Genomic DNA, 23,949 nt, shown 5'->3' with positions numbered 1-23,949 from the left:
AAGTCTAATCTATTCAATGCAGTTGGGGGAGAGCCTATAAAGTGAACATGTCACAGATTTTATAGTCTTAGCAGATATATTTTCTTGGCAGACTGCGGCTAAAAAAATTTAAGTCACACATTTGATATCTAGGGCTTTCACCCACTCATCTTTTGCTGGTATTAAAATTCACTTAAGCTTTTATCTTTTCTAAACCTTTGAGGGGGATTGTCTTCATAGCTTTGTTCTCACAGGTGCAAAAGGAACATTTATACAGGAAAGTTTTTTAAAAATTTGCATACTACTCGCACGGGGAATAAAAGTTTTATTATTAGTTAAACACATACAACCAGATTCACACAGACATCTGTGTGAATTACTGGCAAACCTATCCTAAACTTGTTTTGCTATTGGTCCTGGTTTAAGAGAAACGAGAGCTTAGTCCAACCTGAGGTGTCAGATAACCAACTTGCTAGTACCAGCATGCCCTGGGGAGAAAACCTGCTAACAGAAAAACAAACATCTGAATTAACTTAAGTGTTTGATCACAAACCAAGTTTGAACAAGATATAATTTATTCAAGGGATTTTATGTAATTGATGCTCCTCTCACAGCAGTTTACCCAACTTTCACATGCACTTTCTTATTTCAATTCAATCTGAATGGGCTTGTGCTTGGGTATTCAAATACCACACCAAATATCCGGATTACTGGTATATCGAAGTGTGACAGATAGCATTATGTTGGGGGCGGGGGGTGGGAGGGATTTACACAAATTGAAGATAACTAGAGGAGAAACTTTTTGTTGTTGTTTGGTGTGATTTTATAACTTCTACAAATAAAGCAGAACACCACCACTCTGTTCCCATGATTCATCACACTGTGTGTTTACAATAATAACATAATGCCAAAACTCCTCCGTATATTTCTGCATTGATTTAATGATACAATTTTCCCCCTTTTCTTATTCCCCATGCTCCTTAAAACTTGAAGTAAGGTGCTTTGTTGTTGTTTTATGTTACTGTCTCACAGTATTTTTAATCACTTTATATTTGAAAAATCAATGAAAACCACACGAAAGAAAATTACTGAACACTCAATGCATAAGGACAACAACTCTACAGTGGTACCTTGGGTTAAGAACTTAATTCGTTCTGAAGGTCCGTTCTTAACCTGAAACCATTCTTAACCTGAGGTACCACTTTAGCTAATGGGGCCTCCCACTGCCACCACGCCGCACAATTTCTGTTCTCATCCTGAAGCAAAGTTCTTAACCTGAGGTACTATTTCTGGGTTAGCAAAGTCTGTAACCTGAAGCATCTGTAACCCGAGGTACCACTGTATTCTGATGTGCAACCAAATGCAGAGGTCGCCCATCCACACTGCATTATGTTCAATGTCATTCACATAAAGAGTCCCCATCTACATTTTGCCTAACAAGTAACCTAAATGTGTGCCTAACTTTGGGGGGGGGGGGAATCTTCCTGAAGGCATAGCATAGAAGGGAGATTCCCTGTCATGTCATTTGTGTTTTGTTTGACTTGAAGGGAATATTACAAGCAGAGGAATATTAAAAACTGCATCCAACTGATACTCTGTGCTACACATGGAGACCAAGACCTTGGTTTTTTTCCAAGTACCATTCTGAAATGGTAACTGGGAATACTAATGATGTAGCCGCTATACTTACAAAATGGTGCTTGAAAAGGATACACGGAGGCAAAAAAAGAAAGTACTTTCTCTCTGAAAGTAATACAAGTAAGCGCATTCTTGGTAATGACTCCTCAGCTATGGAGCTCCAACACCTGAGGCATTCATTCAGGCCTGAACTTTGGTATCATTCCTAAATGACAAACTTTTACACTTGGATCATGATAGGGTAGTCTTAAGGAAATTTTTACTGTATGGGTATCTATGTTACTAGGATTTTTTAAAAAGTAAGGTAAAGGTAAAGGGACCCCTGACCACTAGGTCTAGTCGAGGACGACTGTGGGGTTGCGCACTCATCTCACTCTAGAAGCCGAAGGAGCTGGCATTTGTCCGCAGACAGCTTTCCGGGTCATGTGGCCAGCATGACTAAGCCGCTTCTGGCAAACCAGAGCAGCACACGGAAATGCCATTTACCTTCCCGCCGGAGCAGTACCTATTTATTTACTTGCACTTTGACGTGCTTTCGAACTGCTAGGTTGGCAGCAGCAGGGACTGAGCAACGGGAGCTCACCCCGTCACGGGGATTCGAACCACCAACCTTCTGATCAGAAAGCCCAAGAGGCTCAGTGGTTTAACCCACAGCACCACCCGCGTCCCCCTTTTTAAAAAGGACTTAATGATAAAGCTTAATGATACATTCAAGCTGCAATTCTACATATATTTACCTGGGAGTAAGTCCCATTAAACTCAATGGGAATTACTTCCAAATACAGTGGTACCTCAGTTTACGAACTTAATCCGTTCCAGAAGTCCGTTCTTAAACCGAAACAGTTCTTAAACTGAGTCGCACTTTCCCTAATGAGGCCTCCCACCGCCGGAGCCTTTCCACTGTTCAAATTCCGTTCTTAGACCGAGGTAAAGTTTGCAAACCGGGACACTACTTCCAGTTTTGCAGAGTTCGTAAACCAAATCGTTCGTAAAGAGGGCTGTTCTTAAACCGAGGCACCACTGTAGACTTGAATATGATAGTGCTGCATAAATCCTTCAACCACTCATCAAAACCTGGGAAGAAAAAATTGCTTACTTATCTTTTCTTCAAAGCTGAATGAGCAGAACAGAATACAATTTAAACAACATATTCTCAGCACAAAAAGAGGAAACTGTTTTTTTCAGAACTTCCTCTGACGTAAAAGGCTATCTGGGTGATTAATGAAGTTGCATAACTGATATAATGCAATACATAAAGTTTTACTGTGGGATGCAGCGCATAATTTCGGACAGGAATACATTTTAAAATGTTGTGTAATGAATATATATTGCTCCTTCGTATCTACATACAGTGATCCTCCATACATCATTCAAATACTTGCATAAGCAGTTCTGAGACTGTTCAGATTTTCTCCTCAAAGACATTTCACTTCCACAGGTCTGAGAGAGTGCTAGCTTCGGGACCTACAGGCAAGAATAACTTCGTAGTAATCCCTACATGCAGAATGAAAACAGAAGCCAAAACGGAGGCTGTCATACCCAACATGTGCCATGAGTCAGTGAGGGACTGTAGTGCATTGACAGAGCACCTGCTTGGCATGAAGAAGGTCTGAGGTTCATTCCCTGGCATCAATCAAGGATCAAGTAGCGGGCAATGTGAAAGACCTTGACTTGTGGGCCCTGGACAGCTGCTGCCAGTCAAAGCATAAAATACAAGACAAGAAGTCTGCCCTAGTATAAATAAGCTTCCTGTGTTCCTATGACAGTGGCCCAGCTATGGTGTTGAATTTAGTGGAACTGGAGTATGAAGCACCCAACATTTTAAGCAGTTGCCTAGTCCTATTTGAGGAAAAAGATAACATCTCAGAGCACAGCCCCCAGAGAGCTCTCCATCTCCATGTTATTGCGTAATACAGAACAGAAATTGTCCACTCAAGACCCGTGGCCGGTTCTGCCGTTAAGCAGGGTGAGGCAGCTGCCTCAGGGGCTGGTGGGCCAGGCAGCAGGTGCCCAAGGCACACCCCCCAAAGCTGATCTCTTGTCCCTCTATGAGGTGTCTCCTCACTCTCTTAACTACAGTACCTACTTCGTACCAATTTAATTTATCACATTTACATTCCACCTTTTGCTCCAATGAGCTGAGAGCGGCATTCATGGTTCTCCCCCTCCACATTTTATCCCAAAAACCCTGAGAGGTAGGCTAGGCTGAAAGCCAGGGACAGGCCCAAGTTCACCCGCTGAGCTTCAGGGCCAAACGGGGATGAAGCACCCAAATAATAAAGTCCATGGTTAAAATGTGCTTTTAAAGAATTGGGTTTTTTAGGGGGGAAATGGTTCTTATATGAAGACTAATAAATTATCTTCCTCACAACACTACTCCTTTATTGTAGAAACTGAGAATGCACACTGAAGACAGGTTTTTTTAAAGATACAAGCAATTGTGCTTATGCTTGTGTTTCTTTACATAAATCAAACTGCTTGTTTTTAGAAAGGAACCACTGAAGCAGCAGCAGCAGAAAAAGGAGGAGGCAGTTTCCTCATACACCAGAAAGCCCTTTGTCTATTCAGAGATGGATTTATTTTTACCACTTGTCAAAGAGTCCAAGACATTCTGAAAGCACCATTTAACCTTCTCACAAGAAACAACATGGGTCAAGTTGGTTAAATGCCAAACAGTTAAGAAGATCAGCTGACTTTTCCTAGAGACAGATGCAGCATCCCTTAGTGGATTCTTTCTATTTTATATAGCGAACACCTTCTGCATAATGAAAGATCACTTAGGAAACACTCACTTTAAAAATGGAGAGATCCTTCTTCCTCCCACTTCCACTTGACAGAAAGAACTACTAAGGGGATTGCATACATTTTAGCATAACAGAACCCTAAGTAAAACTGGTAAGAGTGCAAATAGTTCAGATGCATTTCTGAATTTCATTTTAACTAGGCATGGTGGGCAAATCCTTTGCTCAGTGTTTTCTAAAGACTGGAATTTACGGTAATCTCAATTCTGATCAATCACTAGTTCTGCCTCCTACTATTGAGGACAGAACCTAAAACTCATTGTGACAAAGCCTATAATCTGGATGAAACAGTCCCAAGATTCAATCCCCAGCATCCCGCAGTTCAAGATCTCTACTTGAAAAACCTATAGAGAAAAACAAGAGCCCAGGAAAGTTGCTGCCAATCTGCTTAGATGTACAGATACTGTGAAAGGCTTCATCCTCCCTCAACTGTCTGAAGAACACATGTGTGAATCCATCTTTACATGCAAAACTTTTGAGAATGTTTCCTCATAGTAATCCAGGACCACATCTCTGCAGTCACCCTCTGATGGATAATGTGAATATGAGTAACCAGCACTGAGACCTCTCCATATTATCTCAATCATGCAGGGTAATCAAGGACATCTGTATTTAGAGCACACCCCAAAGCTCACTGACGTAATCCTGGAGGAGTGGGACTAAGATGCAAAACAATGCTGTACTTTATGAAGAGCACAAAAGTATGTTACAGTCACTTGCCCACCCAGCAATGTTAATATACTCTCTGCTCACTTTAAACTGGGGAAGAAGCCAGACAATACCATATTTACTTGAGTCTAATGCACCATCAAATCCAATGCGCATCTTAATTTTCGCAACATAATTTGGCCAAAAAGGGGGAGTATTAGATTCGAGTAAATACGGTATTATAGCCAAGCTATTTTGGTGTAGGCTAAGGAACGAGCTTTCATAAAACAGGAAAGGATCCAAAAAACCTGGAGATCTCAAAATAAATGCTTCAAAAGGCAGCTTCAGATAACAAAACACCAACCAGAATGATTGGCTTAACTTCACATATACACCAAGAAGAGCTGAATTGATGGTGACTGACCAGGAACGAGATCTTGGGTTGTAGGAGACAGTTCAATTCTGCAACTATGAAAAGGGCAAACTCCATGCTAGGGATCATTAGGGAAACGGCTGAAAATTAAACTCCCCAAAATAATGCTGTTATACAAATCTATGCATGACCATACCTGGAATACAGTATACAATTCTGGTTGCCTCACCTCAAAAAGGGTATTTCAGAGCTGGAAAGAGTTCAGGGGGGAAAGGCAACCCAAACGTTCAAAGGGCTGGAGCAATTACCCTATCAGAGAAGGTTACATTTGGGATTTTAGTTTAAAGGCGAGTAAGAGGTAACAGAATAAAGGTGTGTAAGATTAAGCATGGAGAAAGTGAATAGAGAAAAGTTTTGTCCTTTTTCTCATAACACTAGAATCTGGTGACAATGAAGCTGAACATTGGAGGATTTGGGACAGACAAAATAAAACACTTATTCATATAGGGCAGGCATGACCACACTTGGCCCTCCAGCTGTTTTTGGACTACAGTTCCCATCATCCCTGGCCACTGGTCCTGTTAGCTAGGGATGATGGGAGTTGTAGTCCCAAAACAGCTGGAGGGCCAAGTCTGGCCATGCCTGATATAGGGCATATCTAAACTATGGAATTTTCTCCCACAAGGTATAGGAAATGGCATCAGCTTAAATGGCTTTAAAGGGGGATTAGTGTTATCCTCCGTGAATTTGTCTATCAATGACTACTCGCCATGATGCATACAGTATTCCAGAATTAGATACTGTATGTGTCTGAATACCAGATACTGGGAATGACAAGTGGGGAGAGTGCTGTTGAGCTCAGGACCTGATTGCAGGCATCTGGCTGGCCACTGTGAAACTAGATGGGCTTTTGGCCTGATTCAGCAGTCTTCTTGCTATGTATACCTAGCCACATACCAATTATTCAATCAGAACACTCTAGGGCCACAGCAGCCACAGAGGCATGTGCTGATTAGGCCCTCCCTAGCACATGGAGTCATCCACTTGAGCAGAATAGGGTTGATTCAAATTGAGCAAGTCACGGGTTGCAGAATCCCTGAATGCTATCATACTGAAGCTCCTGAACAGACCACACCTGCACAGGCATATAGCGGGCTTTATAATGAGCTGTAATCATCACCAGTTGGCTCAGACACCTTCTGACCTGGAGTTTCCATGTTCAAAATCGGGCTCTCTCTGCTGACAGTTAATGGGGACATTAATGTCACCAAGGAATTAGTTAGGTGCCCTTGTGCCCTTGGCAAGGAGCTGTATCAGGGTTCCCCTGTCCTTTCACCCAGCCACCCAGAGCAGCAAGGGAACAACCCAGGGAATGCAGAGACAGGCGGGTGGGCTCCTAGCCCCTGAATGTCACTGATCATTGCATGCCAATAATATCATCTTGTGCCTTCACCACAAACAGTCCAACATGAATGCCTCTCCAGGTCTAGAAAACCAGGCACTCCACTTTGGGAAATCTAACATACAGGAACACATCCACTACAAGTGTTCTGTCATTATGAACACAACATGTACTGCTAGCCCAGGCCAAAGACAAAAGTCCTAGCCTTTCTTCCACAACTAGAAGCATCCTACTAGTAGGCCCGAGCTTACACTGTGAGAAAGGTATGAAAACAAGTACTCATGCCCTTTAGAAATTCAACCCCACCGGGAAAAGTGTGTGCACTTTTTCATTCGCGGCAGAGTTAAGTTTCCATCCAAACATCCATCCTATATCCTGTGGCCTTTGTAATGCTTTAGTTGTCCTTTCCTTTATACAGTCAAAGAGCCTTTCCCCTCCCACTCCAGATGTACAGTATTTGACTTTAAAAGAAACACAAAAACCCAAGTCTTTTGTTCATATTATAGCTTCTTCCTGCAGTCCTCTGGAGTCAGCCCTATTGAGACATTACATGGATAATAGCAGGCTGATTGCACAAAAGCAGACCAAAAAGGCGGGGAAAATTACAGGAAGCACACTGACTTTGAAGGCTGATTGGGGAAACAGGCCCCCTTTTTGCCAACTTAAGAATAATTACGATTGAGAGGGGGAAAGTGAATATTTTGTTAAAAATGAACATGAAGGAGGGGCTAAAGTCTGCATTTCAAAACCATTTGTGGTTCATGAGGAATAGGGACTTGCTAAACACAGGAAGTGTTTGGGAGGAGAGAAAGGCCAGAAGAAATCTGCTGAAAAGCACAAGGAATCTAACTTCAAAGGATAAACACCCAAGCCAGGTAACTACTGAGAGGCTGCTGAGCACATGACCTGGGGGGAAATGGAAAAAACAAGGAAAGATTTTACAACTGAATATGGTGGCAACCCACTCCTAATCAGTTAAACCATGACCTTTAATAATGGCTTCATTGTAGGTCTCTGATAAGAAACAGCAGGACAACTACTAAAGGATGACAGCTAGGGAGAAAGTTAATCACTAAATATGAACACAGGATTAAAACTGTCATGTGACTTATGCAACCTTCTCCCACCCCAGATCTTGTGACGTAAGATGTAAAGAGCCTCTAGCAGTCAGTATGTGCTTGGATCCTATTCACTCAGGTTGACAGTTTTTAGCCTAGCTACAAACACTGGTTTAAAACAGGAACGGGAAACTTGGTGCCATCCAGACGTACAGTGGTACCTCGGAAGTCAAATGGAATCCATTCTGGAAGTCCGTCCAACTTCCAAAATGTTTGGAAACCAAGGTGCGGCTTCCGATTGGCTGCAGGAAGCTGCTGCAGCCAATCGGAAGCCACGTTGGACATTCAGGTTCCAAAGAACGTTCGCAAACCAGAACACTCACTTCCGGGTTTGTGGCATTCGGGAGCCAAAATGTTTGAGTCGCAAGGCGTTCGTCAACCAAAGTACAACTGTATTTAGAGAACAACTCCCAACTTTACAGACAATTTGCAATGCTCGTTGAGGCTGACAGGAGATGGAGTCTTAACTTATATCAGGGTCTCTTCCAACTCTACAATTCTATGATCTGGGGAGCCACATGTTCCCCATCCCTGGTTTAAAAGATAAGATTAGCCTTAGGTAATCAGCCTATACAACTAACTTCTCTTCCAATTCAGTTGACACCAGTTCTACCATATCAAACCTCTTTTTTCAAGATTTGAAAGTCAAAGCCACCTTTAACTTTCTAGGAAGGTAGAGGAGGTCCCAGGCTACCCATGATCAACTACTTTGCAGCACTCTGAACTGACACACACCCTTTGGAAGAACTAACATGCTCCTATCAAAATTTAGGATGGGGGGCTGTAAAAGAGGAAGACGTGATTAGGAGACCATCACTTTTTATTATTTATTTTATTTTCTAAAATGTGTACAAATATATACCTCAAAATAGTTTACAAAAAATAAAACAGTAAAACCAAGGAAAAAATCACAACCATACTTTAAAAGCTACAAAAGTTAAATTACTACAGCAGCTTAAAATTACCTTAACTTTTGAAGTATCGGGGAAGGCTTGCCTAAACAAGAACTATTTTAGCAGGCCCCAAAAGGAATATAGTGAAAGCACTTGCTTGATATTAATAGGCAGGGAGTTCCAAAGTGTAGGTGCTACCACACTAAACAATAAAGTGCTTACAAATGCAGAATAGGTATTATGTGGCACTTGGAGTAGTGCCAATTGAAGCGGTCAGGCAGGTACATACATGTGGGGTAAGGTGATCTTGGGGGTTAACTGGTCCCAAGTCGTTAAGGGCTTTATATACCAATAGTAACGCATTGAACCTGGCCTGGTTTAACTGCTATAGCATCACTGAGTCTATCTCAAATGGAGAGGTAAATTAAATGAGACCAACTCAGTCACCAAGAGTCGATCACCCAGTTTCTAGGAGATGAGAGCCAACGAGTTTCCTCTTTTATCTTTTGATGACAAGCCCCCTTAAGGCATCAATGATAAGAGGAGAAAATCATAGCAGATGTGGTTTCCCAAAATGCTTTTAAAAGGCAGTACAACTTTACAGCATAGAAGCCAACCAAGGATTTGTAGTTGCTAGGGCCACAATGCTGAAAATCTGTCATTTATTACAGAAAGCCTGCCACTTGCGAGGGGGTTACGTATCAGGGATTACTTTTAAGGATAACAGGGTACTTCAAAACTATTGGACTACAGAAATTAGAGCATCCTCAAAGCCTTCATAAAAATCTGTCTCCACCTGGACAAAGTCCCACTGCAAATTGGTCAGGTGGCACTGTAATATAATTTTATCTTCTCTATCAAGATGGGCAGCAAACATTTGAAACAGCTTGTGCTGCAGAAGATATTAAGTAATAACCTTACAGCCCCATTTGCGCAGGCAACCAGGCTGATAGGCTTGGGTCAACTCCGCTAATGTCCAAGTTGGCAAATAGCAAAATAACTGCAGAGAATTCTTGAGATGACGGTGAATAAATTAACTAGATAAACCATTGGACTTTATCCACACACAAGGGAAGAGAAAAGAATGGGGATGGGGATGTATAGCTGTATTTTTAGAAGACACACTGGATTTCAGGATGGTTCTCCTTTCATACCTTTTCCTCCAAACATTCTAATGTAGCATACGGAGTGCAATGGCACATTGCCCCCATTCCGAATACTGCTGCTTCTGCACACTCCGCAATATTGCTCCATGAGCTACAGTGAGTCCCGGCTAACAAAGCATCAAGGCAAGTTAAACAACAAAGCAACAAGAGGACAAGTAACATCCCCCTTTTTTTAATAAAGCAACTCAGACTAATTATTTAATTAAAGCAGCTCAGACTAATAAGGGCACTGTAAGGTCACTGTGTGCTAGGAGCCAAATCCTGTAATAATGTATAACTCATGAGCTAAGGGGGAGGGAGGAGGCCAGTGGAGAAAGGCTTCACTTGAACCAGCATGCAACCAGATACGGTGGTACCTTGGGTTAAGAACTTAATTCCTTCTGGAGGACTGTTCTTAACCTGAAACTCTTCTTAACCTGAAGCACCACTTTAGCTAATGGGGCCTCCTGCTGCCGCCGCACGGTCGGAGCACGATTTCTGTTCTCATCCTGAAGCAAAGTTCTTAACCTGAGGTAATATTTCTGGGTTAGCGGAGTCTGTAACCTGAAGCGTATGTAACCCGAGGTACCACTGTAGTTGCTGCTTAAAATTTCAAAGGGTGGCAGAACAACTTTTAAACTGATGGTGGGCACCAGGGGGTAGAAGTTGATAGGAGCTTATGAGGGAACCAATCTCCCTTCTCCCCTACCTGAATGAAGATGGAAATAAATACAAAAATTTAAATGGAGGCGGTGGAGAACTAGGCACTGAAAGCACAGTGGCACAAGATAGCAACTGAGAGGACAAATACAACCCAATGTAATCAAATGTGAGGTGATGCATATATGGACAAAGTGTCCTAATTTCACAATTACCTCATAGGGTGATGACTGACCAGCCAACTAGTGCTGACTGACCAGGAGCAAGACCTTTGAGCTCATAGCTGATAGCTCAGTGCTGAAAACTACAGGTGGGGAATAGTACTTGTGCACTCAGGTCCTGTTTTTGGTCTTCCTATGGGCACCTGGCTGGCAACTGTGAGAACAAGATGCTGGACTGGATAGGTTTGAAGGCAGATCCAGTAGGTTCTTCTTATGTTCTCAAGTGGGAACCTTGAGTGTGGAAGATCTGTGCATCTATATCAATAGGTGCCTTCTTTTAGATCTTCCTCTCTACATACTGGGTTTGTGTCGACCAGAGAAAGCATTACCAGGGGAAGTGCCAGCAACGTGATCCCATTACTTTCCTCCTACATGCGTTGACTGCATGTGTGTCAAAGTTATGAAAGAAGTTTAAATGAAAGAATGCTGCAGACACTTCTGTGCCCAGAGATGAAGTCTTCAGAACTTCAAAAGGATAAGGTAGCCAGCAATTGCCACTTGCTTTGTACCATGCCACTGGCTGGCTTCTTCAGCACCAAGCACGTTGTTTTGGAACTCACCCTTAAAATCATTTTCAGCTTTCAAACTACAAACCTAGGAATGGAAAGCCTATTTGTCTCTTGACTGCACTGGAACGTACAACGTAAGATGAAAGGAGACACATTTTTCAACAAGACAGTACAATTGTACAAAAATATAGCTGTTATAGCACATAGTTTGTATCATGGCAGATGACGTGGCAGCTTGTGCATATGAAGTGGGACATATGGGCTGACCCCTGCCATATAATCCCCTTACTGTAAACATACTGTAAACAAGAACTGATAAAAAGCCCACAGGATGAGGCACACTCTGAAGCGAAGGGGCACATGTATAGATGATGCTTGTGTTGAGATCCTACAGCCATTCTGAATTTCCATGCATTGCTGAAAAGGAAGATAGTACTATTTGGAGGTAAACCTTGAAGGAGCATACAAAGAAAAAGAATCCCACTGTGAACCTAAGCAATTAAACAATGGAAAACCTCTGCCTTAGAAGCTATCAGTAAACAATACCTAACATCAGAACCCTACTTTAAGAGGCAAAATTTTGAGCTCCGGGGTCAGGGGTGCAAGGAGAAATGCTAGGGCACACAAGTTTGTTAATTGCCCCTGACAATGCAAGCACTGGCATTTTCATTCCTCATTACAAAATTGTGCCAACACTACAGAAATATTTTGATTTATCAAGCATTAATGCTTTGACCAAAAAGGGCATTGATTCGTATGCTACTGGACAAACTGTTCAGAGATTCATGATCGTACCATCAATAAAGTTATATTTATCCAAAAGGTTAAAGATAAAATGGTTTCAGAAAAAATAGTATATCTTGTTCTACCATATCAACTCTAATTTTTAGGTAAGAATTGCTACCATTTAATCATAAAGCTCAGACATCTGTAAATTGTTAGGCTCCTGTGATTATAATTTGCATGCAAATACATGCCCAAACAGAGATAGGAAAATACCACTTTTGAATAAATAAGGCAGTGGAATCCTCTAATATGAAAAGTATCTTAAAATTAATACCACTCCCTAAATTTCATCACAGTTTTCAATGCTCTTTTCCTAAAGATCAAAATCCTTTCTTGGAAAAAAGTTAAACCTACTTATTCAGTTAAAGACGTTCTTGCAATTTCTACAGTGAAATGCAAGTTGGTTCAAGTCAACAGGCTCTCTTTTCTCACGTTCCATTTTTTTATAGTTATAAAATAAATTGTTCAGATCCCAGTTAAGTACTACAAATCAAGAGTAGAAGTACCTTAGTGGCATCTGAAGAAAATCAGATGACATGTCACAAATGGGGCATTAGTGACAAGTGATTTGCACTCTTTTGTTTGTTGGGAACGCTTAACTTTCCTGGTTCACACACAAGAAACTGTAAGGAGGAAGGCTAGATGTCATTGTTTCTTCATACTCTAGTCCAGACCAAGCTTTGTTTGTTGGACTGCGAATATGACATCTGACTCTGATCACTGAGACCCTGCAACTCTCCTGTCTAGCTTGCACTGCAGGTGGACCAGGTAGCATATCTGTAGATAATGACACATTGGAGACTGTAGAGTTCAACATCTTACCTAACTAAGTTTCCAAGACTATTTCCTCAACATGTCATGGATGTGGAAACTTAGCACCACTAATGCCATCATCCTACCTTCACACCAGGCAGGCAAGTTTCCATTAAGTCTACATGCCCATCACTCTGTGTTCCATATGGTTGCATTCCATTATGAGAACACCATTGCCCACTCAGAGAAATATAGTCTATATAATCACACCTTTCAGGGGAGATGGATCCCTTCTAAGGGATTGTTTCTAATTTCCCCAGTATGATGCCCTCCTGCCACAGGCCATGTTCTCCACAAAGCTGAGTAACTATCATCTCAGAAGCGTGACCCATCCAGAGTGTTCCTGAAGGAATGCGTAGCAGCATACAAAGCAGCCATGTACCAGATCATATAATAGCCCTCATTGTAACCACTTTAGGGAAGTCTGCTCCCCCTCAGTTTCACATTTACATATATATTTGCTTTTGCCTTCTAGCACTGCATAAGAAATGACAAGTTGTCAGCTCATTTTACCTAGTGGCAATTTCTAACCAAGCTCTCCCTCTCTTGTTATCTAGACATACCACAGACTACATACTAGTGTTGTAACATCATGATTCCAGATTTCACTCCCAAACAATATAATTCTTGTAAACACAAGATCATTTTACATTCGCTTCTTAAAGAATCTTGTACTTTGCACCCACCCTGCATTACATTTCTACATCTCATACAAAGAATTATTCACTCCCATAAAACTAGTTTCAGATGCCAAATTTCAAGGCCACAAGCGATTATTAAAAGTGACGAAACACACAACACTCTAATTTTGAGAAGTGGCATTACTAAGCTCAACCCTTTAGGGGTGTGGGATTTCCTTTTGAAAATAAATGAGATTTCTAACCGCAAATTGTCTGTGCTACTAATGCACAAAGTTGCCAGTAACTTATCTCTTTATCTGTAAGAATCCTAAGAAGTGAAACTTGAACAAAACTTCTACAGCAGTCCGAAAATAACATGCATGGGGGAAATCCTGTTGCCTTCAGAGATACTACTTGCAAAGTCAGTTGCTTTGGTTATCATGTTTCAAATAACTAACAAAAGCAACCATTAATTAGCTTTAGCATAGTACTGGTGTTAAATTAATGTCTAATTACATGAGTTTTGTATATATATTTCCACACTGAAGTGAAATCCAGAAATGAAGCATGTTTTCTTTTATGAAGTATAAAAGCAAACTGTTATGTGTTGTTTCAAAGTTGAACATCTGGAATTGATTTTTTTTAAAATATCGAAAGTTTCAAGAGTAAGCTTTATGCTTAATTTCTATTCAATAAGTCCTCTTTTCACACATGTCTGCTTAAAGCTTTGGGCGTCTGGTTGAATTTAATTATTAAACCATTTCCTTAAACTTCTTGATGCTTGTGCTATTATTGGCTCTTCCAAGAAAAATGTTTGTGCACCATCTATGAGCACAGTGTTCCCCAGACCCCATTCTATATCCTACCATCATCAAGTATGTTTTATCAGGCAGCTGGTAGCAATGAATTACTGTATATCTACATCAGGGCTGGGGGCTTTTGTTGATGGGGGTTTGTTGCCATTGGTTTTTTGTATCTTTATTTTAGATCTTGTGATTTATGTGGAAATTGTTCAGTTTGGTTGTGTGTTTTTTTGATGTTTTATTTATTGTTTGTGACTACTATGGTAACGTTGCAATAGTGTACTTTTTCATGTTGTAAGCCTCCTTGAGCATGATCTGAAATGTGGAAGGCCAGTATACAAATAAAATTATGTGTGTATGTATATGTATTAATGCTCAACATCATTAGCCCAAACTACAGTTTGTTAAACCCTTCTATGGTTGAAAAGTGAATATTTGTAACAATAACTGAATTTCTGCTGCACTAAGCCTTACTTATAAAAGTTTGAAGAAGCGTCAAGCAGACTGAATGGATGACCAAGTTTATCCTGTACACCATTTTCCTCCCCATTGTATAGACTAGTTTGAGCTTTAGAAGGTAAATTATCCCTGCAGTAAAAACATGCCAACATTCAAGAATTTACTCCACCTTTAAGGAAATGAATTAAATGTAACAATTCATCAGAATGTGAGGTGGGAAAGAAAGTGTAGCATCCTGGTTCTTTGTCCTTAATCCCAGTGTATCTAGATGTCATTAGGTAAAAAGGTAAAGGACCCCTGGACAGTTAAGTCCAGTCAAAGGCAACTATGGGGTGCAGTGTTCATCTCACTTCAGGCCGAGGGAGCTGGCGTTTGTCCACAGACAGCTTTCGGGGTCATGTAGCCAGCATGACTAAACCACTTCTGGTACAACGGAACACCGTGACGGAAGCAAGAGCGCACAGAAATGCCGTTTACCTTCCCACCGCAGCGGTACCTATTTTTCTACTTGCACCAGTATGCTTTCAAACTGCCAGGTTAACAGAAGCTGGGACAGAGCAACAGGAGCTCACCCCTTCGTGCAGATTCGAACTGCCGACCTTCTGATCAGCAAGCCCAAGAGGCTCAGTGGGTTTAGACCACAGCGCCACCTTCCATTAACACAATTAAGCCACAAATAATAGTGGTACTCTTAACATGGGCATAGACAAGGGGGGCAGGGAGGGGCAGCTGTCCCCCCCCATCAATAAAACTCAAAATAAATACATAGCTAACTGAGGTTCTGCCCCCCCCCCAACAAAAGGCCTACCCCCCAACAAAAATCCTGGCTACACCCTTGACTCTTAAGACAGTCCAAGAAGCACCAGCTACAACCATTCATGGAAATCATACCATCACGCATACCTTGGTGGTATAACAAATACAGGGTTCATTCATTTACACATGGTGATTATTGAGTTAATTGTCCTAGTTATAATGCTAGCACTTCTGTCCCAACTTCTAACATTATTTTTATGCTGTGTTACCTGTTGTGTGAGGGAGCTGTAGCTTTTTGATTGATATAGCACCATGCCATGCTCAGTTTCATTCATACCAGTGGGCATGTTTTGATACAACAACGGATATAGGATATGTCACCACCCTTTATGCGCATGTGCGCTTCTGTTCCCCCAAGAAAATAGTGGAAAGAACTGTGTGCCAGAATACCACCCAAAATTTCATAATGTGAACAGCAGAGGCATGATCCATAAAAACCATGAGAATATTAACGTGCAAAACATTCTTTTTTTCTGGGTTCACAGGGTTACAAATTGTTTTTTTTTTCCCTGGGAGCAATTAAATCAGGAAAGAGCGATAAACTTCTACTAGTTTTCTAAAAGTGGATTTTATTTCATGTGAAAGATCACATAAAAACAAAAATTATCAAGCAAGGAAACACTGAAGAAAAGGAATTAAGTGCTGAACAGATGGATCTGTGGTTGCATTCAGATAGAACAAGGAACTCGCATTATTGAGGGTTCCATATGGAAGTGATGGTTCTCTCCCTTCTAGCTTTGCGGAACTCTTTAACTTCAAAGAAAGACAACATTCTCCTTCCTGGCTCCCATTTCAGCTATTCAACATATTCCATCATCCAATACACCATGTATTTTTAATCACAGTCTTCCATGACACAGGAGAACCCAGAATTACAGTGATAGATGGGTTAACAAGCCATAGATGGGTTTACACTTCAACAGTTGCAAAAATATTCATGATCATCAATGTTAACAGAGAAAGCTTGGAGTTTCTCATACAACATCTATTGTAATGTACATAGCTCACACCTCTTATACTCCCTAAGTTTACAGCTAACCAGCAGATAGAAACCTCTGACTTTCAGTAATATCAATTGTGCAAGTAAGTGGTTAGCTACCATGCATTCCAACTGATAGAGCATTTATGTTTAGGTTTTAGTAAGGTAGTTTCAAAAAAACTACTAGAACTTGAGGTTTCATTCGCAGAGTCTGATATCTTGATAGCTCACTAACGCAAGGTATTAATGTGAAATATTCACACATCACTAAAAACAGTGGTTTTCCTCCACTAATTAACCATCACAATAAACTTCACATGTATACTTTAATTGCAACATGTTTTTCCGCAATGACAAAAGAACCCAAACAAACCACTTCTGATTTTTTCAGTTCAACCATATGATAAAAAGCTCCTTACCACCAGACAGAGAAGCAAAAATCAAGGTGCCCTAGAACCTTAAAATTTGGTCTGGTGACTGAGTTGCCAATCAGGTAATACTATGAAGAGAATTCATGAGCATAAGCAGAGTACTTTGCCCTCATGAGAAGTAGCCACTCATTGGAAGATGTTCAAAGAAGCTTAAACTATGACAGCTCTCAATTACCTGGAAGGAAGCCAGCAAGAACATGATCCCTCCTCTCACTTGTCCACTTAGTTCTATGACTCTTTCCCTTCAAGAAATGTCTGCCAAACTCCTGTGTTTTACACACACACACACAAACACACACACTTCACGAGATACTAGAAAATTTGGATTGTTTGATACAGTGGTACCTCTGGTCACATGCTTAATTTGTTCCGGAGGTCCATTCTTAACCTGAAACTGTTCTTAACCTGAAGCACCACTTTAGCTAATGGGGCATCCCGCTGCCGCTGCGCCGCCGGAGCACAATTTCTGTTCTCATCCTGAAGCAAAGTTCTTAACTCGAGATACTATTTCTGGGTTAGCGGAGTCTGTTACCTGAAGCGTATGCAACCCGAGGTACCACTGTATTAGCAATCACAATATTCTAATAGGGAATTAATCTCAAGAAAAATGCTGCACCTGAATGGCATGTTGTCTAAGAAATCTAATCCTAAAAGAAGGGGTATAGGTTTCTGAATGACCATGGATTAGTTCAAGTACTTTGGTTTCAGAACAGCTTAGTTTATGAACAACTTGGATTAAGAACGCTGCAAACCCGCAAGTAGGTGTTTTGGTTTGTGAACTTTGCCTTGGAAGCAGAACATGTTCCGCTTCCTGTTGAGTGTGTTCCATTTGTAAATTGAGTCCCCAGCTGCTATGGGAAACCTTGGTTTAATAATGCTTTGGTTTAAGAATGGACTAAGGTACCACTATAAATTGATGCATCAAAGTATAGAACTACGGTATAAGAAAAGTGAAGAATTGCAGGTGGAGGAAACAAACTATCATAGGAAAGTAGCGATTCACTATTCTTCCTGGGGAACCAGCCCATTTGCCCAAACTCTAGCAAAAAGAAAAAGGGAAGAAGTCTGTGTATGTTTGAAACAGGCAGAGAACACAGTCGGACTGCTCTCTCCTCTTGCCTTGCATAGGATGGCATTTTAGAAGTGGCTACTCAGGTCCAGGTAATTCCTTGAAATTGCTAGAGCCATGCTCAGAGGAGCTACCAGTCTGTTTTCCATAGAACAGCATCTCTCATCAGACTATTCCATGCATGTTATTATTTTTATTATTACTACTACTACTATTTATTAAATTTCTATACCCCCCTTCATCAGAGGATCACAGGGCGGTTTACAATATAAAAACACCACCATTTGAGTATTTGTTGTAAAACTTGGCAGTGCTCTCAGACTCTGCTGAAAAGAAATCCTGTTTCTCAAGTTGTGTTCACTATTAAAAATGGTCTTGCCCATAATTTCCAACAGAGCTCAAGAAATAAGGAAAGCACATGGTCAGTGTCCTGTAGACTCAAAACAGAGAGAGGCTGTCCAATTAGTTGCAATGACTGGGCCAGGTGTTTTTTTTTCCCCTCCAGCATCCTACCACCCACCAATAACATTTCCCCCATTGGCAATATTCGTTCAGTGTTAGAGGATTGCATACATGGAAAGGTTTAATGTGCATGATTTAGTCCCATGTTCAAAATCAAAAATTTTAATAAGAATTTTAAATATTTTAGCAGCAGGGGACAGAGCTTCACTTTAAACCATGCTGAAACAGCAGTGGTTTTCTTAAAAAAGACAAAGTAACAATACTTTTTAATCAGAGTTCCTATCCAAATGCCAGGCTCTATTTAACACTGCAACTGCAAATAGACTGCTAAAATAAGCAGACTTTTCTCTTTTTTCTGCATACCTGAAATCCTTTCCCTAAATACAGACCACCATGTAGAATGGAAGCTACAATACTTGAGCAGTAGGTTGAGTCACTAAGAACAGAACAAATGCCTTTTGCATTGTTTCAACAAGCTGGAAGAGGGAACCCTCCCTGCTGTATCCTGAAACAAAGGAAATCCAAGTCTCTACATATATTTGGAAAACTGCATTTTTAAGACCACCTACTCTTCCAGCCCAGACAGCAATCTATTGCTGGATGGATACCATGCTTTTCTGAATCAATGCCTCCTGTTGGCTATTGGAATTCCTAAAACCTTGGTTGCTAGCTTGGCCAAGCAAAAGATTACATTACCATTGGGGGGGGGGGGAGTGGAAGACAAAAATGCTTTCACTGGCTACTGCCTCCAACCCAGGAATCCCAGAACACTTTTATTAAAAAGCCATATTTAGTCCAAGAAGCAGAACCTTAAAAAAAAAAGTATTGCTTTTTGTATGTTAAAACATAGAGAAGACAGTGATCTCTCTCAGATCATATCATATCAAGAGGCCACGAATCCACAATAGCTCTGCAATTATTTAATGAGAGCAGAAAAGCCCTTGAGCACATGTAGTTCACAATTAGAAGCCAGTTAATTTTCCACAAACTCGAAATCACTCTCTCATGCCATCCTACACAGACAAGCAGATCAAGGACTTCTCATTAAAATGACTACTTCAAAGTTCCCCTATCAAGAAGCATTGTGTCAGGCTATACACGTGCAGGAATGAGGTCTCACTATGAACACATGTATGAAGTAATGCTGAAAACTCTGCAGACACAAAAGGGTTAGGCAAGCGTCTCCTAACTGTGTCACTCAGCACATGTGAGGATGTGAAACCAAACCCACTTGCCTAATGTCACCAAGGTATTTTTTGCATGGAGCACGCCTATCAAGTTGTTGCCATTGCAAACATGGCACAGCCTTTAATGGACATCTTGCAAAAAGAGCACAGAATCACCAAAACACTTTATCATTGAATATATGCAGTTGCAATTGAAGGGCACTGCAACCAGCTGCCAGAGGTGTGTGGAACAGGCACACACAGAAGGCGGTGATGAAGAGTGAAAGCCTTTTGGTGCATACAGCTGTAAAAGAGCTCCTCTAAGCTGAAATTCAACAAAGCTTCTTAGGCTAATACATACATTTCCCCAGGGGGAGGGGGCATTTACAATCAAAATTGATTTAAAAAAAAATACAAATGTATGTTCTATATTCCTCTAACCTACTTGCAAGCAAAAAAAAGTGCCATAAAATGAAAGCTATATAAAAAAAAGATAGTGGGGTGGATACACCAAGAACCCACCCAAAGAAGCAACAATCACTGTCAATCCCTTCTAACATTGCACTATAGAGAAGCACTGCAAATTCCTGGCGATCTGCAAATGCTTTCCCCTTCCACACCCAAAAATGTAGCATGAGCGCCTGCATATGCAACTGCAGACTGAAACACACACAGAAACACACTCTGTTCACATTAAAGAATATATATGTATGCTTACCTTTGACTTGAGTGTCATATTCAGCTATGATCTCCTTATCCTTTTTGAATTTCGCTGGCGACGTCATGTTTTCCTCCCCCCCAGCAAAAAAAAAGATTATCCTCAGAGCAGATCCTCCAGAATACGACAAAATAAATGCAATTTGCGTTCCTCCCAAAAACAATCACTTGGCCAGGCTCGTCTTCCCTCAACAGCAATCAGTCCATGGAGAGAGGGTGGGAGATGGAGTGTGTGTGAGCAGCAGAGACATGCAGATGTGAAGAGCTCAGCCGACAGAAAAGGCAGCAGTTTGGATTCCCTGCACCAAAACCCTTAGCAGCAGTGGTGGTGGCGGTGGCAGCAGCAGCAGCAGCAGCATCAGACTACAGAGAATCTGCAGCCCCCAAAGGCTTTTCCTGATTGCTAACATTAATAGCACAGCCAGGGAGTGGAAGTCTTTCTGCGCAACAACATGTTGTGTGTGGGTTTGACTTTTTCTTTTTCTTTTTATAGAGCCAGAGATGATGCAAATTAAATCCCAAATGGTAGAAGAGATGAAAGCTCCAAAGTCACTTTCTTCAGTTCAACTGCCTGCAAATTCAAATACGTAATTGACTCTCAACCAGTTACAGGCATAAACAAAACAACAAATGTGACTGAAAGCTAGAAATGCAAAGTACAAATGCTAGCTACTCAAACTGCAGCATAAAAAAATGCCTCCAATTGAAGAAAAGGGTACAATAGTTACATTTTAGGTAGAGAGCTGGGGGGGATGGGGTTAATATCATTAGAACCTCCTAAATCCAAGAAAATAGGGAGACAAAGGAAAACAGCCCCTGCAAAAGCAGTTTTGTGTTCCCTCTTGTTAGTTTAAACAGCAACTGGAGACAGAGCAATATGATATACTAAAAAGGGAAGTCAGACCCAAATCCTCAAATTACTTGAACTACAGGAGCTCAAAAATGAATCCACAAGCCATTGTATAAACAAGACTAATCCCCTTTGGTGTAGCTAAAGCTGCAGATCTTGGTCCAGCCAACAGACCAGCTTTAGGTATTTTTTTTATTATTATTATCATCATTGTTAATTTTAGAGGATTGAACCCCAAAACGCTGGCAAATTAAAGAGGGAGGGAGGGATACATGTATCTGCTGTAGACATCAAAGCTGATTTGGAGCCTGGGGAAACAGAGCAGTATGTGCAAGAGAGATGCAAGCAGAGGAAAGTAAGGACAAAACTTTTTCTGAATTACAAGCTACTGTTGGCAGCAAATGTTAGGAAAAGGGGATTCGAAAAACCTGGATCCACATCCAAAGAGAGAAACAATGTGGCCAGCAGACAGGAAATGGTAATGGCTCACTGACCATGTCTACTCTGGTGTAAATCCTACCAAATTCAATGGGATTTATTCCCAAGTAAGTGGAGTTAGGATTAAGAGCTACAACATGAAAACACAATCGAAATCTGGCATATTTCTGCCCAGTGCTAGCACATTCTGTCAGCTAGCTGTGAAGTAACTATGCAAACACATTTAAAGCCCTCCCTGAAATACAAAGAGAAATCACTAAAACCTTGTAGTCCATCCCAATAGCCCCTTGCAAGGTCAAAAACCATATTAGGGAAATGCCTTTACTAAGCCAACCAAAGATCACAAAATAGTTTGCAAGCTTTCGAATTATCCAGTATTCTTCCTCAGAGTAAAATTAATGATGGTGACGCTCATGAGTGAGAGTCTCAAGGGAGAATGTGGAAATAAGACAGCAGACATTCAATGAGGCATTTTAGGTGCCATAGATGTTATCAGATTCCAACAAGACTGGCTGGGAAGAAGAAGCATAACCATAGCCACCATCCCAAGTCTACCCTGATGTAGTGTTCTGAAGAACTCAAAACCTTGCACACTGTTTTGTGATATTTTGGTTGGCCTAATAAAACTATTGTGCTAATATACTTTTTGAATTTTTCTCATGGTACAATACAGCTACCTTTACTTCTTGCAAGCTCAAGGCTCTGCTTTCTCCTTTACAAGAAGTTAGCTGTTCAATTCAAAAGTCAAATGCAGCAACATTTGAAGGATATATGCTGTTTTCCTCTCTCGGTCCTTATTTACGTCATAGGCTTGCACAACTTGTGACCCACCAAGCTGAAAACATTCAATTAGTTGGTTCAAGTGCTTGAGAATCTGGCATCTGCCACCCGCCCATGAGTCCCAAGCAAAACCAGAAGGGTTACTGAGTCCACAGCAAACCATTGCACATGGTAAGCTGTACTCAGCTTGGTGGATCACAGTAAGTGTACAGATCTGATCTACGGGAAGTTAGGAATCCAGCCCTGCCTTTCCTTCTTGGTGCTGCACTTTTCAGGGAGATGATGTAAAGAGGAAATGCATCAGACTAGGAAAAGGGTTTATGGCCTGGGAGGCTGAGAAGGTAGGTATATTATTGTCTGGCAAGTAACACTAGACAACTAGCTTAATGGGGCAAGGGAATCCCTCCACAGGAGCTGCTCACCCAGGAATATTACGAACTAAGACCTATATTTGAGAAGGAGGAATACACTGCTATGGGACTATCTTCTGGGAATCAGAGTATCGCGGACTTAGTTCGGGAATCCGCAGAGCACACGCTTCGCATGCCAGATGCTCCAGGTTCAATCCGCTGCCTCTCCAGGTAGGGCCGGGAAGGAAAGGTTCCCCCCTGAAAGCTCGGAGAGCCGCTGCCAGTCTGTGCCGACGCCGCTGAGCTTCGTAGCTTGGACCGACTGTCTGATCTGGAATGAAACCGCTTCTAGGCTCGTTTGCGAGCGCAGAGAACTGCCTTCTCCGGGGATGCGTGAGGATCCCTTTAAAAAGAGCTGGGCTTCGACGGGGCTGTGGCTATTTGTGGAGGAATGCTTCTCCCTCGGGGCGAGTACGGGATGCAGGGAGTCCGGCTCCCCCCACCCCCCGCTTGCCGCAGTGGGGAATATTATGGGATGGATGGGTCACCGACCCTCTCCTGGTGGACTGGAACATGGGACGGCTCCAGCAGGGCGCCTGTGCTCGCTGCGGGCTACCAAGGGAACCAGGCAGACAAGACACACGCGCGCGGGAAGAGTATTATAGGATGGAGACTGCTGCTGTACAGCCTTCTGGAAGGAGTGGGCTTCCTTGTGCTGGCGGGAGGCTAGCATTACACGAATTGCAGCCAAGTTGGAAAAGGCGGGCGGTTCCCGCTAAGGGGATATTATGGGATAGGGGATCTACCGCGGGGAATCTGCCACGGGCTCACCCCGAACTCGGGATTCCTCCGTCCTGGACGCGTCTGTTACCTGCAGTGCTGCTGCTCGGACGGCGAGTCCTTTCCCCCCATGAGGCGCGTTCCTCAGGCCACCCGCTGCTCCCACGGTCCGCTCCCCTCCGCAGCCCCGCTCCAGCGCCCCCGCCCATTCCACAGAGGAGCACCAATCGGGAGGGGAGGTTC

At 41.9% G+C, this 23,949-nt stretch overlaps 1 protein-coding gene across 5 annotated transcripts in view; it reads right to left on the bottom strand.

Moving 5' to 3' along the window:
- The window catches only part of SRGAP2 (SLIT-ROBO Rho GTPase activating protein 2), a 200,742-nt gene extending 176,829 nt beyond the window's left edge, over positions 1 to 23,913 (bottom strand). For 3 of the 5 annotated variants that reach the window (XM_028734363.2, XM_028734362.2, XM_077929019.1), the window contains exons 1-2: positions 23,798 to 23,912; positions 20,510 to 21,079 (exon numbers count right to left, since the gene is read on the bottom strand). In XM_028734363.2, coding sequence (XP_028590196.2) covers positions 20,510 to 20,576 — 67 coding nt within the window. In that variant the 5' untranslated portion in view covers positions 20,577 to 21,079; positions 23,798 to 23,912. Of the gene's footprint in view, positions 1 to 20,509; positions 21,080 to 23,757 lie in introns of all 5 variants that reach the window. The other 2 variants (XM_077929020.1, XM_028734361.2) reach the window with 2 other exon arrangements.
- Positions 23,914 to 23,949: the final 36 nt, after the last annotated feature.

This window comes from Podarcis muralis, chromosome 5 (assembly GCF_964188315.1).
Source record: "Podarcis muralis chromosome 5, rPodMur119.hap1.1, whole genome shotgun sequence".
Lineage (NCBI taxonomy): Eukaryota > Metazoa > Chordata > Lepidosauria > Squamata > Lacertidae > Podarcis > Podarcis muralis.
The sequence above is the reverse complement of the archived record's forward strand: the minus strand, read 5'-3'. Positions and strand labels throughout refer to the sequence as shown.